General features: G+C 52.3%; 1 protein-coding gene across 1 annotated transcript in view; it reads left to right on the top strand.

Annotated features, from left to right (window-relative positions):
• Positions 1–26,393, top strand: part of NLGN3 (neuroligin 3) — a 42,884-nt gene that overhangs the window by 10,144 nt on the left and 6,347 nt on the right. The window contains exons 2-5 of the mRNA XM_030449222.1: positions 8,684–9,413; positions 18,637–18,696; positions 21,311–21,460; positions 23,084–23,269. Of these exons, the coding sequence (XP_030305082.1) occupies positions 8,936–9,413; positions 18,637–18,696; positions 21,311–21,460; positions 23,084–23,269 (874 nt within the window). The 5' untranslated portion in view covers positions 8,684–8,935. The remainder of the gene's footprint in view (positions 1–8,683; positions 9,414–18,636; positions 18,697–21,310; positions 21,461–23,083; positions 23,270–26,393) is intronic.

The raw sequence follows: 26,393 nt of genomic DNA, 5'->3' as shown, positions 1-26,393 counted from the left end.
TTTCATAGAAAGCCATTACATCAGCAGCTGGTTTTCATACTTGATGCTTAGTTTGGGGCATTTCAGAAATGGGGGTGTCATTGCATTGACACAGCCTCTTTAGGTCACTGAAGTCATCTCTCTTTATTAAATTTCAATCCTGTTCTTGCTAACTTAAGAAATAGGAATCTGTTTGGGCTTAGAGTTTCAGAAGTTTATTGCTCTGAAAAGAGCCTTGTGCTTGTGTAATTGTTCTCTAACATGGTTTAGTCATAATGATCTATGTTAACTTAATGAACAGGGCCCCTGGTAGCCACAGTAGTTTCCAGAGGTGGTTATTTGGGACAGGACATAGGAGCCATTACTCTGGCAGATGTGAGGGGGGTGGTGATGAGCAGCTGGCATAATGTCAATGCACAGCTTTCCAAAGCTGGAGAAGGAAGTGAGGGCAATGTTGCTTGTGCAAACAGCTTCCTCTTCATTGTGTGAGATTTGTAGTCCAGTTGCTAGCTGCTTAGTGTTAATCTCAGACTTGTGAGTGAGTTTATATTTCCTTAAAGTATGTGCCTGGTCCTTGTCTGTGATGTGTTGAAGAGCTAGCAAGTTGTCTTGGCATGAACTTTGTGCTGGTGCCAAGGGCAGGCTGAAAGTAGATTGTCTGTCAGTTCACTCCTGAATAGATGTCTGGAAATTCCAGGGTTCTGCTGATGCATTTTTGCATTGTCAGTCACTTGCCCACACAAAACAAACAGTAGAGTAATTCTGCCATTTATTTACAAAGTGTTGTTTCCAATAGAATAGAAAGGAACAGAATATTTCAACTGGAAGGGATCCACAGTGATATCTAGTCCAACTGCCTGACCAGTTCAGGGCTGTTGTTAAGGGCATTGTCCAAATGCCTCTGAAAACAGTGACAGGCATGAGAATCACAGAATCAGCCAGGTTGTAAAGGGCCTCTGAGATCATCAAGTCCAACCCTTGATCCACTACCGCTGTGGTTACCAGACCATGGCACCTCTTTAGGAAGCCTGTTCCAATATCTGACCACCCTCTTGGTAAAGAGGTGCTTCCTAATGCCCTGACACATTGCTCTTCTGATGCAGATTTGAACTATTCCCACACATCCTAATCGTGGTTACCAGGGAGAAAACATTTGCATCTCCATCTCCATTTACCCTCCCTAGGACGCTGCAGAGGGCAATGAGGTGGCTCCTTATCCAGCGCAGCTGATGCAGAGTTTTCTTGGCATGTCCCACACTTCTTCCGGCTGGCACACCATCAGCCCACCAGAGCTCGAGAAACACTGAGCACTTTTCCTGCAAATACTGAATTCCTTTTGGGCGGTGTGTGCTGCAGGGCTGTCCAGGGGGTCTGCTCGGAGCAGAACCACCCCTCCCGCAGCAGCAGAGGCAGCGGAGCGGTGCTGAAGGGACAGCTCCCCCGGACCCTCACCCTGCCCAGCCGGAGCAGCAGTGACCAAGGAGCAGCCTGCACCCCCTCACACCATCTTCAGGGAACACCACAAAGCACTGCCCCGTGGTCACCTGTCCTGCCAGGCCAGACCAGGCACGTTCAGGCTAGGATTCAGCTGTTGCAGTGTGCACAGCAACCCGAGTCGCAGCGGCTTCTGGATTCTCTTGAGATCTTATGGACTGGATCAAGCTCTCTTCTGTTCCTGACAGTGTTTCTGGCTAGGGAGCAAGTGTGCCATGCCAAGGCCAGAACATTGTGTTTGCTGTTTAGACGGTGGTTCTCATTAACCTCTGTTCCTGCAGGGAAAAAATTGTAAATTGAAACTGAAGCAGCAAGGTGAGGGAGAGAAAAGCAGCCACCATCTCTTAATGCTGGGGCCAGGCAAGCTGTAATGTTGGATAATGCAGATTCTTTCTACCCAAACTGTGGCATAAAATTGCCTACTTCCATCAGCTGTCACTGAGCTACGTGGATAGTCATCTGTCCATGAAGAGGCTGCTGCTATTTCCCTCTTCACAGCCGAGGATCTATCCCAGAAGAACCTCTTGCTCATACACAGCTGCTGGTTGTTTGCTGTGGCCCTGCCTTAGATTTGCATCAGATTCCAGAGAAGCAGTGAATAGAAACATCAGTTGATATCTACGTCAGCTCAAGGTGAGCGTGTAGCCCACTCCAAAAGAATCCAGGTCTTCAAGCAGAGTTGTCCTTGGGTCCTGTATAGAGGCTCTCTCTGCTTGCATTGGCAGTATTGGGTGCTGACCTCAACAGTGTCCCTATTGCAGTGCTCACTGACTGTCCTTCAGCAGCATCACCATACTCAGCTCAGTGAAACTGAAAAACCTGCATTTTTTCAGGTCTTTTGATGCTAAACAGGACTTGGAAATGAGCCAGGCTAGCTCACCTGCTGTGTAGTGTGCCTTCTGAAGCAGAGCATGGAACAGTGTGCTGGCATTCAACACTAAAAATGTCTGAAAGAGATGAAGAGAAGGGTAAGGGCAGAGTCTGTTTTGCACCTTGTGTCCTTCCCAAGGCAGGCTTGGCTTCTTCATCGCAATCTTGTTAAAGACCATGGAGCAAATGGGGACAGGCCATATTGCAGCAGGAAGACATTGGCACCAAAGCAGAAGTGGTACTTGAAATTGTCTGTTTCTAGGGACTCTTCTGAATGGGAGCTCTCAAGGCTCTTGGCACATGTCTGGGAGTTGTCAAAGAGCTTCTGTCCCACGTATGTTCTTGCAGCACTGAGGAACTTAACTGACATGCAGTCTCTCATGCCCTCCAAAAGGCACAAGAGGTGTAGAGTAGTATCTCATAGGCTTCTAGTGTTCAGCTTACTTTAAATATTGATGGTGCTGTGGGTAGAAGTTAGGAAAGGCAAGTCACTTGAAGCACTTGAAGTAAACAAGGGTGAGGTTTGTGATTGTTTTTCCTTCAGTCACATCAGAATAACTGTGGTGCCTACTGAAGGTTGTGTAGATGTGCCTCTAGGAGGATAATGAGATCAGGGGCACCAGACTCTGGGGGAGACCTCTGCAGAGTGGAGAGAAGATGCAATGGGCTCTGTGGTGCTGGGAAGCCTCCTAAGTGTTCTGTTCTTTCAGAATGTCCTGAATGCTGAAGGCTTCATGACCAAAGTGGCTGTAGTTTGCACAGATGGTGACAAATGCAGAACAAATGGGGACAGGGACAGAGCTGCCACCTAGGGTCATGACAAGTGTAGGAGACTGGGCTGGAGGGGGTGCTGAGGTCCATCCATCTACCATGTAGCAAATCTATGCAGATTTGCAAGGGATGCTTCAACTTTTCTTGGTGTACTTGATTCTTCTTCCTTAACATGGATGCATCTCCTACCTAGCACAAAGTTCAATATCAGACTGTCCTGTCCCTTTTTGCTGTGGCCTTTAAATGTTATAAAGCTGTGTCTTCTGATGTATCTTGTCTAGACTAGCCCCATTCTTTCAGGATTATGTCCAAGGCTTTTTGGTGGTCTTGCTGGTCTCCTGAGGCCTCTCTCAGCTGGTCCAAATCTTTAGGGAAATGAACTGGTTTCTCTGGAGAAGTGCAGTATAATTACTTGATATGCCTTTATGAGCTGAAAGGAGAGAAATTACTTAACACATTCTGCTGTATCTGATGGGGGTTTTTTTGTTTGGGTTTTTTTGGGGTTTTTTTGGCAGTGGCATGCTGGCTCATGTTCATTTTATACTTCCCTGTAGCCCTTATGACCCATCTGGCAGAAACACTGGCCTTTTCATCTGTTGTCTGTTTGTGCAGGTTTTTTTTTACTTCTCAATGACTTACTGTGCTGCCCATCACCTCTCAACTCTTTCACCAGTCTGTTGGGAGCATGTCAAATTCCTAGCCTGGGCTCCAAAGTGCTAGATTTTAAAATATACTTTGTTCTGTCATTTAGGGCAGTCATGGAAAAGTGGAGCAGTAGCAGCAGTAGAGGAGGCCTTTCTGAAACCCTACTTGTGTGAAACCCTACTTTCAGTGTATGAGCCACTGGTGACCATTTATTGTGCATCAGCTCTGTGATGGAACTGAAGTCCAGGAATTGCTTCCCCAGTGCTGTCAGACTGGGAAAGATCTGCCTGTGGCATGGAGGGGTGACCTGTTATGGGTCAGAAAGATCCACTGGTCAAAATCCATAGCAAAAAACCACCAACTTTGACCCAGGCCACAAGCATCAGAGGGTGTGAGCTGACACCTGCTGGTAGAGGGATGCTCTTCAGGAGCTGCTGGGACACACAGATACAAGCACATCAATCCAGTTGGTTGTGCCGCAGCTCCAATGGGGTTTGTGCAGTGTTGCAGGCCAGGTGGGAGAGAACCAGGGGTTCATGAGAGTCAGGGTTGCTGCCCAGCAGAGGAAAGCACCTGACAGGGTGGGGAGTACATGTGAGAGGTGCTGCTGCCTCAGAGCTGAGTGTTTGCCTTAGGTCCCAGAGCATAGGCTGGTAGAAAGGTTTGGAGCTTGTTCACTCTAATGAAGAGGAGCCAGAGGTTTCTCATGCTGACTGCCAGGTGCATGTCTGTGATGGGGTGTGTGGGCTGGCCCCAACTCCCTCTCACTGTGATACAACGACAGTAGATGGTGAGCAGAGCTGCAAAAGGCAGTGTGGCTGGAGGGTGCAGCAGGACATCCTGTCTACTTGCCATTGGGAGGAAATCATCTGTGCCAGCCAGGTGATCCCAAATTGTCCTGGCTCTGAACCACAAGGGATGTAGAACCCCAGCATCAACATGATGAGTCTGGGGTTGGGTCAGCTTGAGTGCTCGGGGACAGGAGGCTGGATTCCAGTGAAGGGTCTGATATGAGTGCAGGCTGCCTGCTCACGTCTCAGCTCCCTGCCAGGGAAGGTGTGGATCCAGCTCATCTAGTTGGTGTTGAGATGCCTGTGTATCCACAAGAGAGGCTTCTAGAGGATCCTGTCTGCCCAGGTTTCCATGGAGAGAATCTCTTTGTTGAATAGGGAGCCGTCTGGCACTGGAAATACTGATAGAGCATTTGTTTTCCAAAGCAAATGAATAACATCCCTAAGAGCCTGCAGCCTCACTTCCTCTGCTCGTCCCACCAGTGGTCTGAGTGACCTGGGATGCCTGCGGTGTCTTTATTCTCCCGGCTCCTCACTGCATGCTTGTCTGAACATTCCCAGTTTGGCTGTATCAATCCAGCCTGGTCTGGTTTCCCTTCCAGTTGGCAGGCATGGCTCCCCCTGGCACAAGGCTACAGGGAGGCAGCAGCCATCTTTGCTGATGGATGTGTTTGGCTTCGATGCTGGAGGGAAGAACTGGAGCACTGTAGGTGGCAAAACTGGGGAAGTGTAGCTGCCACCTCCTGTGAGATGCAAGGGGAATTGCAAAGGAATGGAGTGTCCTTTCTCAGATCTTCCAGTTATTTTGCATGCTTTGAAAGACCAAGGGCAAGCTGCTGGGGCAGAAGGCAGCAATGCAAAGCACATACAACAAGCCCTGGTGAAGAGGGTTGATCTTGGCTTTTAATGGCAGTCTGTCAATATTAAATTAAGGCTAAATTCCCGTCCTAAATGTTCTGTTAACATGAAGTTACAGCAGAAAACACAGAGCACAGAACAGCAATATGAAGGTATAAGATCTGCTACAAGGGTATTCTAATAATCCCAAATGAGGCATCTGAAGACCAGGGATTACAGACTTTGGGTATGCATTGTTTTTTTGGGTTTGTAACTCAAAACAATCCAAACATAGGAAGGTTTAGGCACAAATCATTGAGATTATTTGGTTGCCTTTATTCTGTGCTGCAGGTACATGGGCATATAGAGAGGAAAAGTATTAAAAAAATTATAGAACCAAATGTGGAATTACAATTACAACTGTGATCTGAGTTTGAGTCTTAGGCATAATGGCATTCCAGGGCAACACCGGGGCTGCTGGGTCTTGACTGTGAATCTCTATCTCCAAACATGTTTGGCTGTTGCTAACGTAACTCACCTCTGTGCCTGATGCTTTATAAAACTCAAAATTGGGGATAGTTGCAAGTCCTGTAACATCATTTTATTTAAGTTAAGGATGCATACTTGGAATTTTAATTCTATCTTATCTTATATATTTTTTCTTCAGATTTCCATGGTTTTAAAAGCTATTAAAAGAATCATGGGTGAGGATTAAACAAGAACCCAAATTATAACATAATTCTGAGGAGCTGTAGCAAGAAGCTGTTTTTCATCTGTGTTTTGTAAAACAGGATTCCTCATTGTGTCAGGACAGAGTGGTTATGCTGGGTGTGAGACAGCTCCAAGGACATGAAATGGGTAGGGAATTCAGCTTTAATTTGGTATATACAGGCCAGCCAGACAGCTTCAGGCTGCAGCTGCAAGGTGTCATGAAATCACTTGGCTGGAGGAGTTGGTGGAGCAGCAATGCCCATGACAGCATGCAGCCACAGCCCTGAGGATGCTTTTGAGCTGGGAGATCAGCTGTAAACCACTGCTGGCAGGGTTGTGGTGTTGCTGCAGAGGGAAGATGATGGGGGGTCAGTTGGAAATGGTTCTGTGGGGAGTTGTGGGCACCATTATATAAATCAGATATGACAGTCATTAATAATTTGGCTTTATCCTAACTCATGGCAGCTGAAGATTTGCACTGGGTGATTTGCCTTCCAGCAACATTGGGAAGAACAGTGGGCTGAAGCATCCTTGAAATGCCACTTGGGAACAAAGCTTTCGAGGATCCTGGGCTGTCATTCCTCCCCTGGGATGCCATTGCTTGGCAAAGGCCAGTTCTCTGCTGAAGGAGTGTTGCTGCAAGGTGAAGGATGGCTTTCTTCCAGAGTTGGGGACAGAGCAGGGCAGCTGAAGCACTGTGCTAGAGGCAGTTCCAGCAGTGGTGGGGCAAAGCAGAGCTTGGGGTCTCTGGGTGCCTCAGCTGTATTTCTATCCCTTAATACACCTTTTGTTTCTTAGGCTTTGGCAACTGTTTGGGGATTAATGCAGCAGTGTTGTGCACCTGCTGGGTGTGGTTCTGTCACTGCCTGGTGATGCAGGAGGAGGTGAACGATGGCACAAAGGTGATGGGGGTCAGGGGGTAGAGCAGGATCAAAGCTGGTCATGATAGCTCAGCTCTCAGGTTATCCCTGTGCCATGGATGGTCCAGTAGGTGTGGCTGTGTCAGTATTTTTACTGATGCCAGTATTTTTACTACCCTCCTGGTCTGGTATTAATTGTGGTCCCACTTGGGATCTTGGAAAGGTGCTTGCATGTCCAGCCCTGCGAGGCCTCACTGATTGGGCAGGCTGGATACAGTAACATGATTTTCTGGGCTGAATGTTCCTTATTATGCCTGTGATACCCTGATTTCTGAGAGTGCTGTGTTCCCTGGGTATATCAAGAGGGCAGGCACAGCACAGGCCCATTTCCTTAATGGCCAACAGTTAATTGCCTGCACATAGGCAGTGCAGATTTGAGATGCCCTCTCTGGGTATTTTTATTGCAATTTTTTCTGCTGATTTTCCTCGTTGTATGAGGTGCTTTCCATTCGTGGAATCACTGCCCAGATGAGCCTCCACCAGAGCCACATCCTCCCATGTACATACAGCCCGTATTTTGTGCTCCAGTAACTCCAAGGCAACTTTGCTCCCCTCTAAGCTTGAGAGAGATTTACCAGGTGGACATGTAAGGATACTCTGGGGCAAAATAGAGGTGCCCTGCCATCACTGGCGTCACTCTCAGGGTAAGGACATGTGGCTGAGACAGGACGAGATCCTCTGACCCGCCACTAAGCAGTGCCCTTTAGTGAGGATCGAGCTGCAAAGCCGCCTGATGAGGTGTGAAGCCGGCCCCAGGCTGACGCTGCCCTTGCCCGGCCGGAGCGAGAGGCGAACACCGGACGGGTGCAGCCCCTGCCGCTTCCCCTGCCCCGGTCCCCCGGGAACAGCGGTGCGGGGGGGAGGGAGGAGGTGGGGCACTTACATAAAGCCTGAATGCGGCAGGAGGTGCGGGGAGGGGCAGAGCACTGAAAATCCACGCAGCCTCCAGCAAGGGCTTCCTGGCGCAGGAGCTCTGCTCGCTGACATACATCCGCAGGTCCCTCTGCAGCTGCTGCCTGCCCTGTCTGCCTGCAGCTCCCACCCGTGTTCTGCTCCCTACCCTGCCACAGGCCGGTGGGGGGACGTGGGAGCAGCCCTGTGCCCCTTGCTCGGGTGGCCGGGATGCTGCGGTGCCAGCACAAGGACTGCCCAGAGCACTCTGGCTGTTCCCATCCTGCCTGCCCAGCACCTGGGCTGTGCCTGGGGCCTCGGTGCTTCGGCCAGCAGCGTGTGGAGGGAGAAAGATGGCTGGAGAGCATGAGGGTGGGCAAGATGGGTGCCTGGATGGGACACATGGGTCTAATTTGTGGGTGCATGGGGTGGGAGGTGGCATCCAGGCAGGGGAGTGATGCTTGAGGTGAGGAGCACAGGTGGTTCTGGCTCAGCCAGGAGGGGAGAGATGCCAGCAGGGTCTTGTGTAGGGGCAGTGCTGGGGAATGGCAGTCCAACAGGTTTTTTATGGGGAGAGATGGTGCCAGGGAAGTGGCATTCTCCTGCTTATTTTGGCACTCATAATTGTCTGCTGATACCCTCCTGCAGCATGGGACATGAGAAAATCACACACTGGTGGGAGTGTCCATCCAGGAATCCTCACTCCTTCTGTGCTGCAGCTCTTTGACTCTTCTCAGAGCAAGCCTGCTGTTAATTCCCTCCATCTCTCCACAGTACCAGCAGTCACCTCCGGGCCGGGCCATTGGCAGGCAGACAGCAGTGGGCAGCTGGCAGGCTGTGAGGAGTGGTGGCACATCTCCCGGTGTCTGTGCTCCTGACTCACCCAGCAGAAGGTGTGGCTGGGCTTCACGCTCCTGACTCCCAGCCCTCTGGCTCCATCTGTTCCCGGTGGATAAATTGGAGGCTTGGCACGATGGGGATGCCCTGAGCTTCAGGCCTGGATGTTGATGCTTCTCTTCCTGGACGATGTGGCTGATACTCTGGAGACGTCCTCTTTTGTCCCCTGTTCTCCAAGTGCCTGAACTGGTGGCTGGCTGGGACCTGCGTCTCACCTTCTGGGTCCTGAGCTTCACCTCGGTGGTTGTGCAGATGGAAGGCCAGGTCTACTCACCGACTGTCAACACGCACTATGGGAAGTTACGAGGGGTGCGTGTGCCATTGCCCAGCGAGATCCTGGGGCCTGTGGACCAGTATCTAGGGGTGCCTTATGCTGCCCCCCCCATTGGGGAGAAGAGGTTCATGCCCCCTGAGCCACCACCATCTTGGTCAGGCATCAGGAATGCTACCCACTTCTCGCCAGTCTGCCCCCAGAATATCCACAACGCTGTTCCTGAGATCATGCTGCCAATCTGGTTTACCTCAAATTTGGATATTGTGGCCACATACATCCAGGACCCCAATGAGGACTGTCTGTACCTCAACATCTACATCCCTACAGAGGATGGTGAGTCCCTGCCGAGGTGCTCACAGGAGGGCATGGTGGGGGGAGCACTCTGCCCCTCCCCTGTAGTGGTTGGTCTCACCTGGGTGTTGTGTTTAAAGCATGTAGTTGTAGACCCTGCAGCATGCTGTCTGTTTGTCTGTGGAAAGCTTTCTCTGGCTGTGCAGCTCACCCTCTTGCCCTCAGCTGCCATCTTTGTCTTGTGTGCTCCTGCTCCTCTACACCTCCCAGTCCCCTTCCCCCATTTCCACCTTCATGGCATCATCATGGCATCTCTTCTGTTGCTAAATCTGAATCCGACTTTCTGACTGCAGATCCACAGAGTGACAAGTTGGTTTGTGCTCCCCAGATGCCGAGTGCCAGGTTCTATCTTGGTTGGAGTTTGTCCTTCCTTCCCCCTTTCCCACCTTCCCCAGGCCCATTCGCTAGTTGTGGGTGGGGGCTGTGGCTGCAGCTGGGAGGAACACTCTCTGCCTCTCACAGGGGAGATGCTCCAGCAGGGAAGGAACCATGGAGCCTTTTTGTGGACACTGTGGGCGGGAGGTTTGGGGCACCAATAGGCATGTTGCTTGACTGCTCACCTGTCCCCTGGAGGGGACAGTGGCAGAGCAATGAGTCTGCGGTGCTGGGAACCCATGGGGCGTGGTCCCGTTGGGGTGAGGCTGAGTGGCACTGGGTGCCTCCTTGTCTAACCTTTTCCTTTGTAGGATCTCACCTGAACTGTAAGTAAAAGGCAGAGGAGGCAACATCTGCCCACATACCCACCCTAGCCTTACTGCAACGGGAGCCCCAGGGGATATTCAGTGTGCTGGAAGGGACCTGCAGCAAGCCTGCTGCATGTGGTGAAGTGGCCTGGTGGACTGGTGTCATCTCCCAGGCCAGTTGGCTCAACACCTTTGCCCTTGAGGCCCTTGGCCACAAGATGCATTGTGCCTTCCTTCCCATCCAGCACAGCTGGCCCAGAGTTTTCCTCCCACAGCGACAGTTCCTCCCCACTTCCCGCGGTCCCAGGGGTGGTGGGAGGGTGGCAGTGTGGTTGTGATTGCATGCCCACTCCTGCCAATGGAGCCTCCTGTTATTTTGTAGTCTTTTATTCATTTTACAGTAAAACGGATTTCCAAGGAATGCACCCGAAAGCCCAACAAGAAAATATGTAGGAAAGGAGGTATGTAGCAAGCCGACCGGCAGAGAGGCACAGAGAGGAAAGAGAGAGAGTGAAAAAGTGAGAGGGTGTCTGGCCAGCCCCTGGCCCATGGCACGCTCCTCCAGCACCTCTCTCTGCTAGCACCCAGACTGCAGGCCCTTTGAGCAGCCCACCCTCTCAGCCCCCCACTTGCCTCTTGAAGGAGCCCCAGGATGCTCTGGCCACCTCTGCTTCCTAGCCTGGTAAGCCAGGACTGGAGCCAGCTGGGTGCACAGGTCTGGGGTCAGGTCAGAGGAGGATGCTCATGTTGCTCCAGGTGTTTCAGAACAGCTTTTCCCAGGCTGAGCCCAAGCTCCTGTCTTCATCATACTGACACCAGCCCTTGGGTTTGAGAGGGAGGCTCTGAGGTTGGGTATTACTTAAATGAACCCATCCCTTAGGGGTGCATCCCCTGTGGGGGATGTACAGACTCAGCCAGGGAAGCACCTGTGTGATGGGAGACAGCAGCTCATCCCAGATGAGCTCTTTCCTTATTCCATCCCAGTCATTTTGCATCCAAAGCTTTTGCATAAAAAGCATAAAACCACTCATGGCTGGGTAAACACAGCCATGCTGCCCCAGCCCATGGTCCTGCAAAGGATTCTCCCTGCTGCTCATACCCTGTGCCTCTGCAAGGCCTGACAGTGAGGATCTGCACTCCACCCCTTGGCACAGCATCCTCCCTGAGCCCCAACTGTCCTGCAGTCAGCAGAGCACCTCCAGTTCAGACACATTTCTGCTTTGCCTTGCCTTCATCCCCAGGGCCACACAGGGCTCTTCCTGCTGAACTGGTCCCCTTGCCCCAAAGTGATCTCATGTTCCTGGCCAGCACCAGTGCTGCAGACCAGGGAATGGTGACAAAGAAATGGGAGCTGTCTTGGCCTCTTGCTGGATATGATGCTTTGCCCATCCTGCTGCCTGGCCCCTTTGCAGACAGGGAGAGCCCAGGCTATTCTGTGCATCCCAAAGTTGATTGTGCAGTTGGTTGGGCAGCCAATCTCTTCTGAAAGGCTCAGTGCAAGGAGGGAGTGTCTGGCAATCAGGGGCTGCAGTCCTAAGCATCTTGTGATAGCAGGGTCCCTGCATCCCAGTCTCTAACTCCATGCAGCCTTGGGATTAGTGGGGCCAACACAGCTGGGCTTGGAGATTTGGGGAGCACTTTCCATCCAGCCATTTGCCCAAGTTCTGTTTCTGGGTTTCTTTGCTTTGCTTTTCCTGTTGCTGTCTTGGCTATTCACATGCCATCTCTTTGAGAGCCAAGGCTGCCCCTGAAAAGGCTTGTGTATTAGGGAGTCTCTGCACGCTGCCTCCGGAGCTGGCTGTGCCAGCAACCACCAGCCACTTCAAAGCATTTCCTTTCCCAGATTTCACACCGACTGCCTGGGCTGGTGGACCCCCACTGCCCCTAGCCCTACGTCTGGGGCCAGGGAAGCAGGGTCTGGGTTTTGGCTGATGAAGGAGGACAATGTAAGGCATGGCAAAAACACCTTGGACACACTGGTGTCCTTGATTTCCCTTCCCCCTGGCTTTGATCATGGTCAGGGTTTATTAGCAGCCCATCTGCAGTTGCATCTGGTCACAGAATCACAGAATCAGCCAGGTTGGAAAGGACCTCTGAGGTCATCAAGCTCAACCCTTGATCCACCACCACCGTGGTTCCTAGACCATGGCACTGAGTGCCACATTCAGTCTCTTCTTAAAAACCTCCAGGGACAGAAAATCCACACCCCTCCCTGGGCAGCCCATTCCAATGCCTGATTACCCTCTCTGTAAAGAATTTCTCCCTAATATCTGACCTAAACCTCCCCTGGCACAACTTGAGACCCTGCCCTCTTGTCTTGCTGAGAGTTGCCTGGGAAAAGAGACCAACCCCCCCCTGGCTCCAACCTCCTTTCAGGGAGTTGTAGAGAGTGATGAGGTCTCCCCTGAGCCTCCTCTTCTCCAGCCTGAACACCCTCAGCCCCCTCAGCCCTTCCTCACAGCAATTCTGCTGGATCCCTTCACAGCCTCCTTGCTCTTCTCTGGACCTGCTCCAGCACCTCAATCTCCTTCCTAAACTGAGGGGCCCAGAACTGGACACAGGACTCAAGCTATGGCCTCACCAGAGCTGAGTACAGGGGAAGAATCCCTTCCCTGGACCTGCTGGCCACACTGTTCCTGATCCAGCCCAGGATGCCATTGGTCTTCTTGGCCACCTGGGCACACTGCTGGCTCATGTTCAGCTTCCTGTCGATCCAGACTCCCAGGTCCCTTTCTGCCTGGCTGCTCTCCAACCACTCTGTGCCCAGCCTGGAGCTCCCCATGGGGTTGTTGTGGCCAAAGTGCAGGACCCGGCACTTGGAATGTTGAACCTCATCCCATTGGAATCAGCCCAACTCTCCAGTCTGTCCAGGTCCCTCTGCAGAGCCCTCCTGCCTTCCAGCTGATCCACACTTCCCCCAGCTTGGTGTCATCTGCAAATTTGCTAATGGTGGACTCAATCCCCTCATCTAAATCATCAGTGAAGATATTGAACAGAACTGAGCCCAGCACTGATCCCTGGGGGACACCACAGCCACCAATTGGATCAGCACCGTTCAGCACCACTCTCTGGTGACCTCCAGCAGTTCCTAACCTAGTGCAGAGAGCTGCTGTCTGAGCTCTGGGCTGACAGCTTTTCCAGGAGAATGCTGTGGGAGACGGTGTCAGAGGCTTTGCTTCAGTCCAGGCAGACTCCATCCACAGCCTTTCCCTCATCCACCAGGTGGGTCACCTGATGATAAAAGGATCAGGTTGGTCAGACAGGACCTGCCCTTCCTAACCCTGTGCTGGCTGGGTCTGATCCCCTCTCCATGCTGTAGGTGCTGTGTGATTGCCCCCAGGATGATCTGCTCCATAACCCTGCCAGGCACTGAGGTCAGGCTGACAGGCCTGGAGTTTCCTGGGTCCTCCTTCCAGCCCTTTTTGTGGATTGGCATAACATTCACCAACTTCCAGTCATCTGGGATGTCCCCAGTGATCCAGTGATCCAGTGATGGAGAATGGCTTGGAGAGCTCTTCCCCAGCTCCCTCATCACCCTGTGGTGGATCCCATCTGGTCCCATGGATTTGTGAGGATCCAAGTGGCTCAGCAGGTCACCTCGTGGTGAGCTGGTGGGGGACATTCCCTCTGCCCTTACGAGGCTTTGCTGACTCATGGAGTCCATACCCCTGAGCACAGTGTATTTCATAAAAGCCAAAGGACTGAAAACTTATAAGAATCTATTGCTGGGACAGAAGAATGTTCCTGTTTACCTGCACAGTTGCCCACAGTAATTTCCTATGTGGAAATTTCGTACATGCCAGTCTCCTCCATGCACATTGGTCCCTTCTCTGTGAGTATGTCAGGACAGTGGTTCTTTGAGAGCCATGCACAGTTCCAGGGAAGCTGACGGTCTCAGGTTTTGCTCTGAAAATAACATTGCCCACCCAAATAGCATGTACATACCCAAGGTACAGTACTTGTGTGCAAAATGCAGCTCTGCCTTTTGCTTTGTGCTGCCAACACTTCCACCATGTGCTTGGCTGTGAAAGGTGCTTGGATGTTTTCCCCTTTGTTTCACCACCAGCCTGGACAGGTCTTGCTGCAGGATGCAAAGAAGTGGATGTAATTTTTGGAAGGGAGAAGTGTGACTGCCCTGCCCATGAAAGGCCTCACCAGTTTTTACTGACTGCCTAATGCCTCTGGCTGGGCCTGTGCAGAGTTCTGCCCTGCTGTGCAAGGGTGGCTGGAGCTCCCAGCAGCTCCTTCACTCAGGATGCACTTTGGATGCTCTGTTTGGGCCCCTCTGCTGCTCTCTGAGAAGCAAACTTGTCCAAGTGCTGGCTGAGGCTTCCCTATGGCTGCGTGACTTCTGCAGTCTTCTCTTGGTGAAAAGCTTCTCACCAGCCTCCTGTGAAGCCTGCTGCTTTGCAGAGCTGTCTGGGCGCTCCGCTTCTGCTCTAGGGAGCAATTTGCAAAGGTGAGGGTTAGGTGTTTGTGCTGGCAGAGGCAGCAGAGTGTGGGAAGATGCAGTGCTTTTATGGAGTCCACTCAAGAATGGAGGTAACTCCTCTGCATCACTCCAGGAGAGGGAGGGGCAGGGCAGCACCAAGATGCACTGCAGTCCTGGAGCAAGGACTGGTAGATGGCAGGGCCACCTGACACAGGTCCCAGGGGAACTGACCTGCACCCCCCATTCCTCCCCCCTGCCCCGTGTAGGGTTGCACAGCAGCACGTTCAACAGCTGCCATTGGTCCCAGTCCTGTTCCTTGTCACCCCCAGGGAAGCACCTGAGATGGAGTGGCCACCAGCACATGTGCCTCTGGTTGCCATCAGACCATGGCCATGGCCATCAGACATGGTGACAGCACTGGGGCTACTGCGTGGGAGTGGGTGCCCCAGGAAGCTTGCACTGAGGAGGGCTTGCTGGGACTGCCCATGGCCATCCTGAGCAGATATTTGGATCTGGAAATGTGTCAGCTCAGGCTCCTGCTTTTATATCCACACCATGCTGAGCACAAAGGCTCCAGGGACTGAGGCTCCACACTCTCCTTTATCTCTGTTTATACTGGTGTCAGTGCTGTTAGCATGGTTTACTTAATATACTTAATAAATCTAGCACGGAGGCCCCTGTCTCAGGGAAAGTGATTATATCTTTTATGGAACTTGAGCTTAAATCTTCATAGAGCTTTCAGTTAAGAGCATGTGCGTCCCTCCTATCAGCTTGAACAGTGTCACTTTGCAGTCAGCTTAATGTGAAGCAGCACAACAGGCAGTCACACTAGGTTAGTAGAGTGAATTTTTGATGGGTAAGGAGAGTAAAAGCCAGGAGTCCTTTTGGGTTTTCCATCTGTGAATCCACAAGCTTAAAATCATCCCTGTGGGGGTAGGTTCTGCAGGACTCTGCATGGTGGCCTTTGCCAGTGCAAAGGAAGATCTCTTGGAGTGGGTGTCCCTGACCATGGCAATAACAGATTTAGGGAGGTAATGGAAGAAAATGCAAGGGATCAGTGAGGGAAGTGAAGCTGTAATTACACTCACAAGCTGTGGGTCATCCATGGGTCATCATGGCAATGAACATGTAGGTACATGGTAAACAAGAAGCAGAAAGCCCACTAGGTAACAGCATCCTGTGTTCACTGTAACCACAGCCACATTGGCATTTTCATGCCATCCAGGAATGCTTGTGCTTTGCATTTGGTATCCACATGTGTCTGTTCCCCTTTCCCCTGGCCCAAATTACTGTGACTCTGCTTTGCTAGCTTCCCAGCTTTGCTCTTTATCATCCCTTCTTCAGTGCTTCAAGCTCAGGTTACTTGAGGCTTGTCTCAGCCATTCCTAAGCTCTGGTACAGTGTTCTCCAGACAGATCTCTCCCTGCTCAGCCTCAGCCAGGACAGTTGCTCAGATCACAGTGATCTTGTCCACTGGCCTCTTTTAAATCTTGACAGCTCCTCATAGCCAGTTCTCCCATCCCTGTCTGCCTGGAGAGCTTTGTTGTCTGAAGAAGATTGTGCTGGAGGGATGCAGCCCAGTTTGGAGTTTAATAAGCACCAGGGCCCTCAGCAGTGGAAAGGGATCTCCAGCTCCCTGTGGGAGCCTTCCCAGTTCTGAAGCATGGTGTGGATGAAGGCTAACTACCTGTGGTCTTCATTAGAGAAAAATCCTCATCCCTGAGAGCATCCCTCCAAGGAGATTGACATATAGCACTGGTTAGCAAATACTGCATGAGCTCTTCCTCACTGAAGTGTTTTCTGGGCTTGCAGCTCTTCCTAAAGAAGATGCAGTAGGTTTATCTTGCAGCTGCACACACCCAGCTGAGTGCGGAGCTGGCAGGTGGGCTGGGGAGAGAGCACATGGGAGGGACACAGCAAGGAGGGGGAAAGCTGGGGCTGGGATGCAGGGATGGATGTGGCATTGGTTGAAAACAGGTGAATGATGTGAGGACCCCAGGGGATGGCTGGGTGGCAAAGCAGGAGGCAAGGGGCAGGGCTGGGGCATTAAGGAAGTAATTTGGGAGATCTGGAGTCAGAGAAAATGAGGATGGCTCTGGTGACAGTCAGTCCATCTCTGCCCTGGCAGGAGCATTTCTGTCTCACTCTTCCTAGCAGTGTGTCTTGTCTGACCTTAAATACCTCCCCAGGCCACCTCTCTCAGTTCTTTCTTGCCGTTTCTGCTAGGAAGGTTTTTTTTCTCATCCAGCTTCAACCTGTCTCATGGAGCAACAGGAGTTGTTCTTCAACCTCACTACTTCACAGTGGCCTTTCATGCATTAGGATGCTGCTGTAACTCCCATTGCTCCTCTGTTCCTGGGATTCATGTGACCTACCCTCCTCCAAACTCTTCTTGGGTGCTGGATTTTTCTATACTTATGATCATTGCTTCAGGCTTTCTCTAGCAGGTCATGGCTGTTTTGTGCAAGCCTCTTGTCCTGATGGAGCTGCCTCACTTTCCCCATCACAAATTTCTTTTCAATTCAAACCCTGTCCCCCTCCGTACTGCCACCTCTGTTATATGCCACCCATGTGACCTGCAGGTTCCCACTCCCAGAATGGCAGTGAGGATGACTCCTAGATTTCATCTTCCCACCCAGTTTTGTGCTCACTTCATTGTGGTTTTATTGAGCTGCAGGGCTCCCTTGCTCATGAGAGCCTTCTTGGAGACCATGCAGAACCCTTGCTGCAGTGGCAACGGGGCCAGCTGGTAATAGCAGTGGGAGCCCTGAATGGGCTAAGTGCCAGACAGGACCCTGGAGTCCTGTGCATCTGCAGGAGGTCAGAGGACAGCATGGGAACAGTGCAGGAAGTCCTGTTGCTACAGCTGACACCACTGTCACCTAGGGAACTTTTTTTGTGCATTAGGGAGCAGAGGAGCACAGGCACTGGTCTGCATCTCTAAGGGACTAGGGAAAGCACTGCTTCTTCACAAAATTTGGGGCTGCAGGGCCCAGGGATGGCATCACTCAGCTTTGTGCAAACAAGGTCACCCAGCCCTTTGCAGCAATGGAGCCTCAGTACAGGTCTGTACCATGTCTGCTCCTCACTACCTCCTGGCTCATACTGGCTGCATGCAGCTCATGAAGTGCCATGCTTGGTGCATGCCATCTGCAACAGCATCCCATGGTACCAGGCTGGGACTGCTAGCCTGGGCTGTGCCCTGGCATGATGGGTTTGCTAAGGGCTGTGCAATGGCTGGAAGGCATTCAGGACATTACAGAAATTGATATTTTTAGGGTTCTGCCTTGGTCAGTGCAATCTGGTTGGTGCCTTTGCAATCCTCAGTTAACCATTCAACTAGTCTTTTAAGAAGGGAGTTGGTACAGGATGGAACTGAGCAGCACAGGGAAGCACTTGCCACAGTGGCTCCCTGCAGCATGCTGTGGTGTTTTCATGCTGCAGCACTGGTGGTTTGTGCCATAGCTGTGCCAGGCACAACATGGAGCCATGCACTATGTAGGGGTGATGGGCAGGATCTCAGCTGGTGGTCAGTGGCCAACCAGGGCAACCTTTCACATGGGCTCTGCTTGTGGCAGGAGATGTCTGTTCCTGCTGGAAGCAGAGCTGGGAGCAAGGCTCCTGCTTGCACCCAGGCAGTAAGAGAGGGAGCCTTGCTCCAGTGCAGGGAGCAAAGGGTGTGTGGGCATACAGGGACCAGGCTGATATGCAGGAGGATTGGCAAGTGATTGGAGAGGCAGATCTGCTGCTGGTGCTGATGCTGCCCCAGACCTGCTCTCCTCCTCCCCACTGCCCTGGCACCCCCAGAGGAGGATCTGAGGTCTGGGTGAAGCAGTATCCTGGCAAAGCTCCCGGGGCAGTCCTGTCCACACCCCGGACTACCCTGGCTCTGGGAGAGGTACAGTGTGAGTAGCTAGCACTGCTGTGGGGTGCAGGCCTGGCCCCATCTCTCTGCTATCATGCTGTTTTTGAATTCTCTTTTGTTTTTGTTTGGTTTTTTGTTTTGTTTATTTGTTTGTTTTGGTTTTGTTGGGTTTTTTGTTTCCTTTTGTTTTTCTTTTTGTTCTGTCTCCTCGTGTTTGGTCCCTAGGAGCCAGCGCTAAGAAACAGGGCGAGGACTTAGCGGATAATGACGGGGATGAAGACGAAGGTATTTCTGTGCTTGAGGCTGCCACTGCATGACACACCAAGCGGTTCTGTTTGCCCACCATCTGCTGCCAACTTCAGAGAGAGCCCTCTGTGTGTGTGTGCGCGTGTGTCTGTCTGTCTGTCTGTCTGCCGTGCTGGGCAGCTGTGCAGGGCCGGGGGCAGGCTGGTTGGCTGTGCAGGGTGCCCAGATCCTTCCCCTCATTAGGATGGGGTGGGAAAGTTTGTGGGGTTTTTTTTGTTTGTTTGTCTTAGGGTAAGTTTGGTCCTGCTCTGCTTGAGCAAGGGCATGGGGTGAAGCATGGCAGCTTGGGAGTAGAGGAGCCCGTGGGCACCTGGGCCCATTTCACCCCTAGCCTGGTCACATCCCACCTCCAGCCTCATGCCTCTGGAGTCAGTGATATGCAGTTGGGAGACAGCAACCTTCCTCCTCCACCCTTGCTTGGTCCCACTACGGGCATCACCACAGGGTGGCCATGCCAGCAGCTTGGCACCCTTAGCTACCCACAGGTACCTGACTGTGCACAGGAGACCTGTGGTCTGCTCAGATGTGGTTTCTGTTCACCCAATGTGAGCAAGGTCTTTCTTGCAAGCAGAGCAACACCAGTCAAGGCAAAGTGAGTGGGCTTTCAAGCTGATGTGATTCTAGATGTATGCCAGGGCTAAGCTATCTGCAGAATAAGGTATTTTTAGTAAAATGGGGTTGTTCATCTGCAGGGTCCAGAGTCAGTGTATTTGGCTTCAGGGATGTGAAGAAGATGCAGGAGGAAGAGTCAGCGAGGGTACAGCCCCAGTGTGCTGAGGACAGTAAAACCTCATGGTGTGCAGGCATCCCAAAGCAGCTTGAGCATAGCCTGACAGACGGCATTTAGGATCTGGGAAACCAGTGAAAAGTTTTTTCCTTGGCAGTACCAAAACTCAATTGTTTCCTACCACTAACCTGTGCCCCAGGCGTACCAGAGTGTAAGTTAGAAAACTCTGCTAAATCCCCAGGCACTAAAATGTGCTTCAACAATTAGGAACCATTTATTCCTTGGTACATTTCTGCACTTTGCTGCCATTCTGCTGCAAGGATGTGGGACTATTTGGCAGGGAAGAGAGGACAAAGGCACAGACGCTGATATTCCTGCCCCTAACATTTCAAGCAGGTGGCCCTGGGAAGAGTTGTTCTGCTGTAGATGCCACACAGGTGATGTCTGTCCTGGAGGAGCCACCAGCACTTTTTGCTCCCCAGGTTTGTGCCTTTTCCTGGCTGCATCCCAGCAACAGAGAAAGAGACAATGCAGATTTTGCCACATCTTCATTCTCCTGGAGGGAAGAGGTTTTCTCTGTGGGAGGGAGGCCACCCTTTAGCTATGCTGTGGAACTCAGCTGCAGGTGGAGATGGCCAGAAGTACCCATCAGCCTTGCACCCTGGTCAAGCTGCTGGGAAGAGTGGACATAGGCAGGAATTAGATGGGTGTTAGGGACCATGTCTACCCCGGCTGGGCATCCCCTGCTGAGTTGTGGCTGTGCCCCCAGAGTCCTGGCTGCAGTGCAGCAGTGAGGGAGGCAACAGGAAGCAGTGGCAGGCCAGAGCAGCTGAGGCAGCAGTCAATGCCAGCAAGGTGCTGGGTGCAGGTGAGTGCAAGGGAGGGTAAAGTCAACTGGTGCTGGCTTGCCAGCCCATGTGAGAGCTGAACACCACAGGCATGTGGGACCTGGCATCATTTCCACAATGGGAGCATGTGTCTTCCATGTAACACAGGTGAGATGTACCAAGAGCTGAGCACAGACATTCTTCCTTTTTGCCTGGACTTGGCTCCATGAGGGACAGTGGGGCAGAAGCGGCAAAACATCCCCCAACAGGGCCAGTTGAGAGAGGGAGCGTGGCTGTTCCCTGATCTTAGGCTCTTGCAGTTCTTCCTCCCCTATCCTCAGGGTCTCATTCACCATCCTCACTCCATGCCTCATGCCCCGTCCTTGTCTGGATGCTGTGCTCACCTCCCTGACATGCACATGTGCACACAGTGTCTGCCTCATCACCATGTTTGTGTCTGGGCACCGGGGTGTCATGGGTTCACATCTAGATAGCTGGCAGCTTTCTGCCTTCCCCGAGGAATGGGAAGGAGGGATGGGAAAGTCAGATGCTGGAGCACCCGCCAATGCCCCCTGCCTTCCAGGTCCTGCACACACCACCCCTGCCTCTCTGCAATGCCAGTTTCCAGGACTCCCGGAGCTGAGGGCTTGGGGCCAGCCAAAGAGCATGGGGCTGAATTCTGGGGCTGGACTCTGAAACTCCCAGAAGCAACTGAAGTGCCGCTGGTCTGGCTCCCGCATGTGGCCAGAGCCCAGAAAAGCAGCCGGGTCCACCCAACACCCTTTCTGCATGTGCTGAGGCCCCCGAAGGGCACAGCAGTGTGGGGACAACGCAGCCGCTAATCGGAAAGGAGCTGTCAGGGTTGGTTCAGTGCCAGCCGACTTTGGAGGTCCATGCTGCGGCCCCCAGGAGAGCTCTGGGTTTGGTTCCTAAGCCCTCTACCCGTTCCTGGCAGCTGACACTGCCCTTGTCTTTGGCAGCCTGTCAGGCAGGGTGCTGCAGCCGCTGGGCTTCTGTGTTTACCTGCCTCTCCTTCCAGACATCCGGGACAGCGGGGCCAAGCCGGTGATGGTGTATATCCATGGTGGCTCCTACATGGAGGGCACAGGGAACATGATAGATGGCAGCGTCCTGGCCAGCTACGGGAACGTGATTGTCATCACCCTGAACTACCGCGTTGGAGTGCTCGGTATGGGCTGCCCGGGTTGGGCCAGAGGGTCCGTGGCTGCAGCTGGGCAGCGGGACGAGCCACCAGGGCCAACTGGGCTTGAAGGAGCTGGGAAGAGGGAGGTGGGAAGAGGGAGGTGGGAGGTGTGGATGGGAGTTGCGGATGGGAGTTGCCCTGCCGGTGCTGCCCCCGCCCTTGGCCCTGGCAGCCAAGCAGGAGCACACGTGGCATTGCCATCAGCATCATCGGGCTTTGGCACCCGCCCCCCCCAGGCTCATTTACACAACCTGGCTCAGCTGAAAGCAAATATTGGTCTGTGATTAAATAAATAGTAAATGTGTTTACTCAGCATGTTCTTCTGAGAGGGCTCTGAGAGCTGCCAGCAGGTGCTGCCTAGCTGCCCCGGGGGATCAGGCAACTCTCACTTCCTTGGACATGAGCTCTCTCCAAGCTGGTTGAGCTGATACGATCCTTGCAGCTGCCCATCGTGGCCTGGTGGCACAGGGGTCATTGAAGGATGTTGTGTGACATATCAAGGAGGGTGTCAGTCCTATTTTTATGAGCATTGGTGACCTACAGGGGCAAAATGGGAACATAGGGTCAAAAGGTGGTGCAGTCCCCTGCCTACTGCAGCAGAAACCACTGGGTGGCTGAAACACAGGAGGTTTGCTTGGAGCATCACTGCTGCCTCCCTTAGCAGCAGGGAGAACAAGGAGTGCAGAGGTTTGGTCAGAGCTCTTTCCCAGCAAAGCTGATGGTAGGAATGTTTCACCAGCCATCCAGTACGGCACAGGGCTTTCCCCAGGCAGCACTTCCCTCTGACAGCCTCTGGGCGCCATAGTCTCTTGGTGAAGATGACATATACCTGGCATTTCAGTAAAAACAAGTCTATTTTGATATTAAAAGTCAGGCCTTTAAGATGGATAGGTGCACATTCAAGAGATGTAACTAACAATATGAAATAAGTCTTAACTGGTGCCGTTGTCACCTCCATCAAAGTGCTACAGCACATCCATCCAGAGCACTTCCAGTGCTGGAGCAGCACTGGTGGACCTCCCCGCCTAGTGGGGCTACCCACCTAGATTTTACCTAAGGACCATTGTTTTGGCTTCCTGCACTGATTCAAAGCAAACACTGATACTTTATCTTGGGTGTTCCCTTTGCTATTGAAAGCATTTCTTAGCATCTTCCTCACTGAGGGCCTTTGTGTGAAGCAGCAGTTGGTTCTTGCCTGCCAGGCCCATCTCCTTCAGGTGCACACAGCTTGTCTGCAGCCGCCACTGCTTTCTTGGGTTTGGTTGGAGTGTGCAATGAGATGTCCTGACTTGTTACTAGCACAGGTGGTGGTCTGGGTGGCACTGGGACAGTGCTTCATGCACATCACTGATTACACTTGACTGAAGAGGTTCCTTGGATTTTGCAGCCACACGTGCAGCCTTTTGCCCCTATGTGTGCTGTGCAGAGGGTGGCTGGAATTTAGTGGTGTCCCTGCTTAGAGTTCACAGGACTCTCTTGGTAGTTGGCTCTCATTTTGTGGTGGGACAGGGTCCCAAAAAAGCTCTCCTGGGCCTGGAAAGTGGGGGGGTGGGAGGTCAGGACACTCCTTGCTTCCTCATCCCTAACCGAGCTCCCCTTGGCCCACAGGGTTCCTGAGCACAGGGGACCAGGCTGCCAAGGGCAATTACGGGCTGCTCGACCAGATCCAGGCACTGCGCTGGGTCAGTGAGAACATCGCCTTCTTTGGGGGGGATCCCTTGAGGATCACTGTCTTTGGCTCTGGCATTGGTGCTTCCTGCGTCAGTCTGCTCACCCTCTCCCACCACTCTGAAGGTAGGTGTCAGCTGTGCCTGAGGAACCTCACAGGCAGCTGTGAGCAAGTGCCCTGCTGATGCTAACACATGGAAGGGAGCCCACCTGGGTGCTGCTGGTCACCCTAACAAAGTCGGGGCTGCTTTTTAATTAGTCACTGGTGAGACCCTAACCCAGGGCTGGGAAGCAAAACCTTCTCATGATACACAGGGAGAGGCTAGCAGCAGAGCACCTGGGAACCAGAGATGGAGTTGGTGCTCCCAGTGTGTGAGGCTGCAGCCTGGGGTCAGCACCTGAGCATGCAGGGAGGTGGGGACCCCTCCTTTGGCACCCTGCCTGGGAACCCGGGTTCACCTGCGTGCTGGTATGGTGTAAAGGCATCATGCAGGGCACTGGGAGCACAGAGCTCCCAGAGCTAGCACAGAGCTAGAAAAGACTTTCATACTCAAATAGAGGGGAAGCCAGACCCAAGGCTGAGGAGGGCTGGAGGGCCCCATCTTGCACGACTGGGAGAACTGGAAATGCTTCAATTAGCAAAACACACATAGAAGTGATATGATTAATATCTGTAAATATAGCAAAGACTTTACTGCAGTTAAAGAATTATTTGTGCTAAAAGATTGTGTTGGCATAAGAGCAAATGCATGTAAACCAGCTGTGTAGACATTTACATTGAGTAATAGTGAAAAAGAAAATTGGCCATGGGAGTAGAGGTGTTCTTGATAAAATTCCTAAAGGAAATTGAAGAAGCAAAGCCTGAACTGGTCCACTGGGGACCAGACTGCCAGGGACTTGATCACAGGGATTTTACATGAGGGTGCAGCCCTTTTCCAGTGCTGTGTCCTCAGGTGTGGTGCTGGGGAGGCATGAATGGGCAGTGGACAAAGGCACAAGTCTGCACTTGAGACAGATACAAAAATGCACTTGAAGCTGTTGTGAAGAACTGCAGCCCTGTTCAGCAGCCTGCAAACCACACAGAAATGAAGGAAACATTCAGAACATTGGCAAAGTTGGTGGCATGCTGGAGAGTGGATGGGTGGAGGTTGTCACTGGTCAGGCTGACAGCAAAGTTAGGCAGCCTTTCTCTGGCCCTGAGAGCTGTCAATGGGCTGATTGCCCCAATATTGAAAGCAGAAATTAACTTAGCCCAGGCTGCTGTGGAGGTGGTTGCACCAGCATCACTGCTTGGTAATATTTAACACTAATATTTGCAGGTGCTGTAGGCAGCATGAGGTCTGCATTAGTTTCAGTGAGAAGTGACAGAGCCTGTGCTCATGGTGGGGACTGAAGATCAGCACCCTGTGTAGCCCAGACCTGTCACAGAGCTCGTAGGATACTGGATGTTCACCATGGAGTCAAAGGCAAGCACAAACAGCTTTCTTCCCACAGGTTTCTCCAGCTGCCCTTTTGGTTAAACTTGCCTGTTTCCAGCAAACCACATGCTCTGTAGTGAGGCCACCTGCATGCAGAGACACATTGCTGTGCTGGGATCGGCTTCCCACTGTTGGCCTTTCCCAAGGGACAGTAGTGAGGCTGACAGGCTGCCCATGCCTTCACAGCCATCCTTGCTGCCAATCAGGATCCCCAGCAGCTGCAGCTGCCTGCCAGGCTCTCCTTGGGTGGGACAGTGAACTGAAGCAGTGAGGCTGACATGCTGCCATGGCTCACAGCATCAGCAGAGGAGCTCTGGAGCCTCCTGGGTTGTCCACAGGTGTCCCATGCTCTCTCTGTGCTGAAACCCATGGCACAGTGAGCACCAACCCACCCTGTACATAATGCTTCTGCTCTCAGGGTGGTTGCTTCTACTGCTGGTGCCCCAAGGACCATACTTCTGGGGGATGCTTTGCCTCAGAGACCTTACAACAGAGACATGTCTGGATCTGGTGGGCAACTGCTTCCCAAAAGCTGGCAGCTTGGGAACTCATACATTAAGGCCATGGTGGTCTCTGGTTTTCCATGCTTGCCACATAGCCTGGTAGCTCTGCTGTTACCAGTGCCCTGCCATGTTTGAGGAAAGTAAAAAGCAGATAAAGATGAAGTGATCGAGCCCTGGCAGCATGTACGGAGATGCTGTTGCCTGCTGAGGACACATCTGTTCCGGTAAGATGCTTTCCCTGCCACCCCAGAGCTCAGGACGCTTTGTGCTCAGTCTATGTCACCCTGCCAGCAGGATGCTCCTGGGACTCCCCATCCTCATCAAGAGACTTGGGCAAATATTTATGGGTATTAGACTACAATAAGCTCAAGAATATAGAAAATGTGAATTGTACCTACAGAGCTCCTGCTAATGTTGCAGTGCAGGACCAGGGCTGCCCTCCCAGCCACCCAGTGCTATGCAGGTCAGACAGCAGCTCTGTAGCCCACAAGAGGAGATGCTTTTGACAGATAAAGCCAGAGGATGTTTTGCTTGTGTTAGATTGTAAATTGAGCAGCATGTAAGAACCGAGCATAGGCAGATCTTTGCAGACTCATGTCTGAGCAACAGGTAGGGCAGGGGATGCTGTGCAGCTATAGAGTCCCTGTGTGGATACCTGGGGCTCTGCGTGACCTCCTGCCCTTGTATAGGCATCCTGGTAGCCTGGTAGCATGGTGGGGAGTCTTTTAGGCTGGAAGCTCCTGCAGAAAGAAAAAGTTTTCTCTGTCCATACTGAGTGTGAAAGACTGAGGAGAGGATGATGGGTATAATGCATTTATGATGCTTCTTAGGGTGCTCCTCTCCATGACAGGAGTGCTTGAGAGGCAGGTGGGGATCATGGGGAGGTGCTCTTGGTCCATGAGTCTCCTCTTTGGGATTGGATGTTTCTGGCAGGTCATCCCCATGGCTGCAGACTGGTTTTCATGGCCAGCTGGTGACATCTCTTTGGAAGCAGGACCACGTGCTTGGATGCCCAGGTGGCCCCAACCACTTGAATAGGCAGAGGATGGAGGGAGCAGCATGGAAAGAAGCTGGGAGTGGACTGCAGGGTCGGTTCCCTAACTTCCCCCACACAAAAAATACTGTTGTGCCAGTATAGTGCTTTTCAGGTAATACTAATCTTTCTGCCACTAAACTGTGCACTTTTCATGCCATGACCTTTGCTACCCCATCCATCCCCAGTGCCTGTGGTGTGGTCCCCCCTGCACTGCAGCAGTGCTAGGTTCTTCC

Source organism: Calypte anna, chromosome 4 (genome assembly GCF_003957555.1).
Source record: "Calypte anna isolate BGI_N300 chromosome 4, bCalAnn1_v1.p, whole genome shotgun sequence".
Lineage (NCBI taxonomy): Eukaryota > Metazoa > Chordata > Aves > Apodiformes > Trochilidae > Calypte > Calypte anna.
The sequence above is the reverse complement of the archived record's forward strand: the minus strand, read 5'-3'. Positions and strand labels throughout refer to the sequence as shown.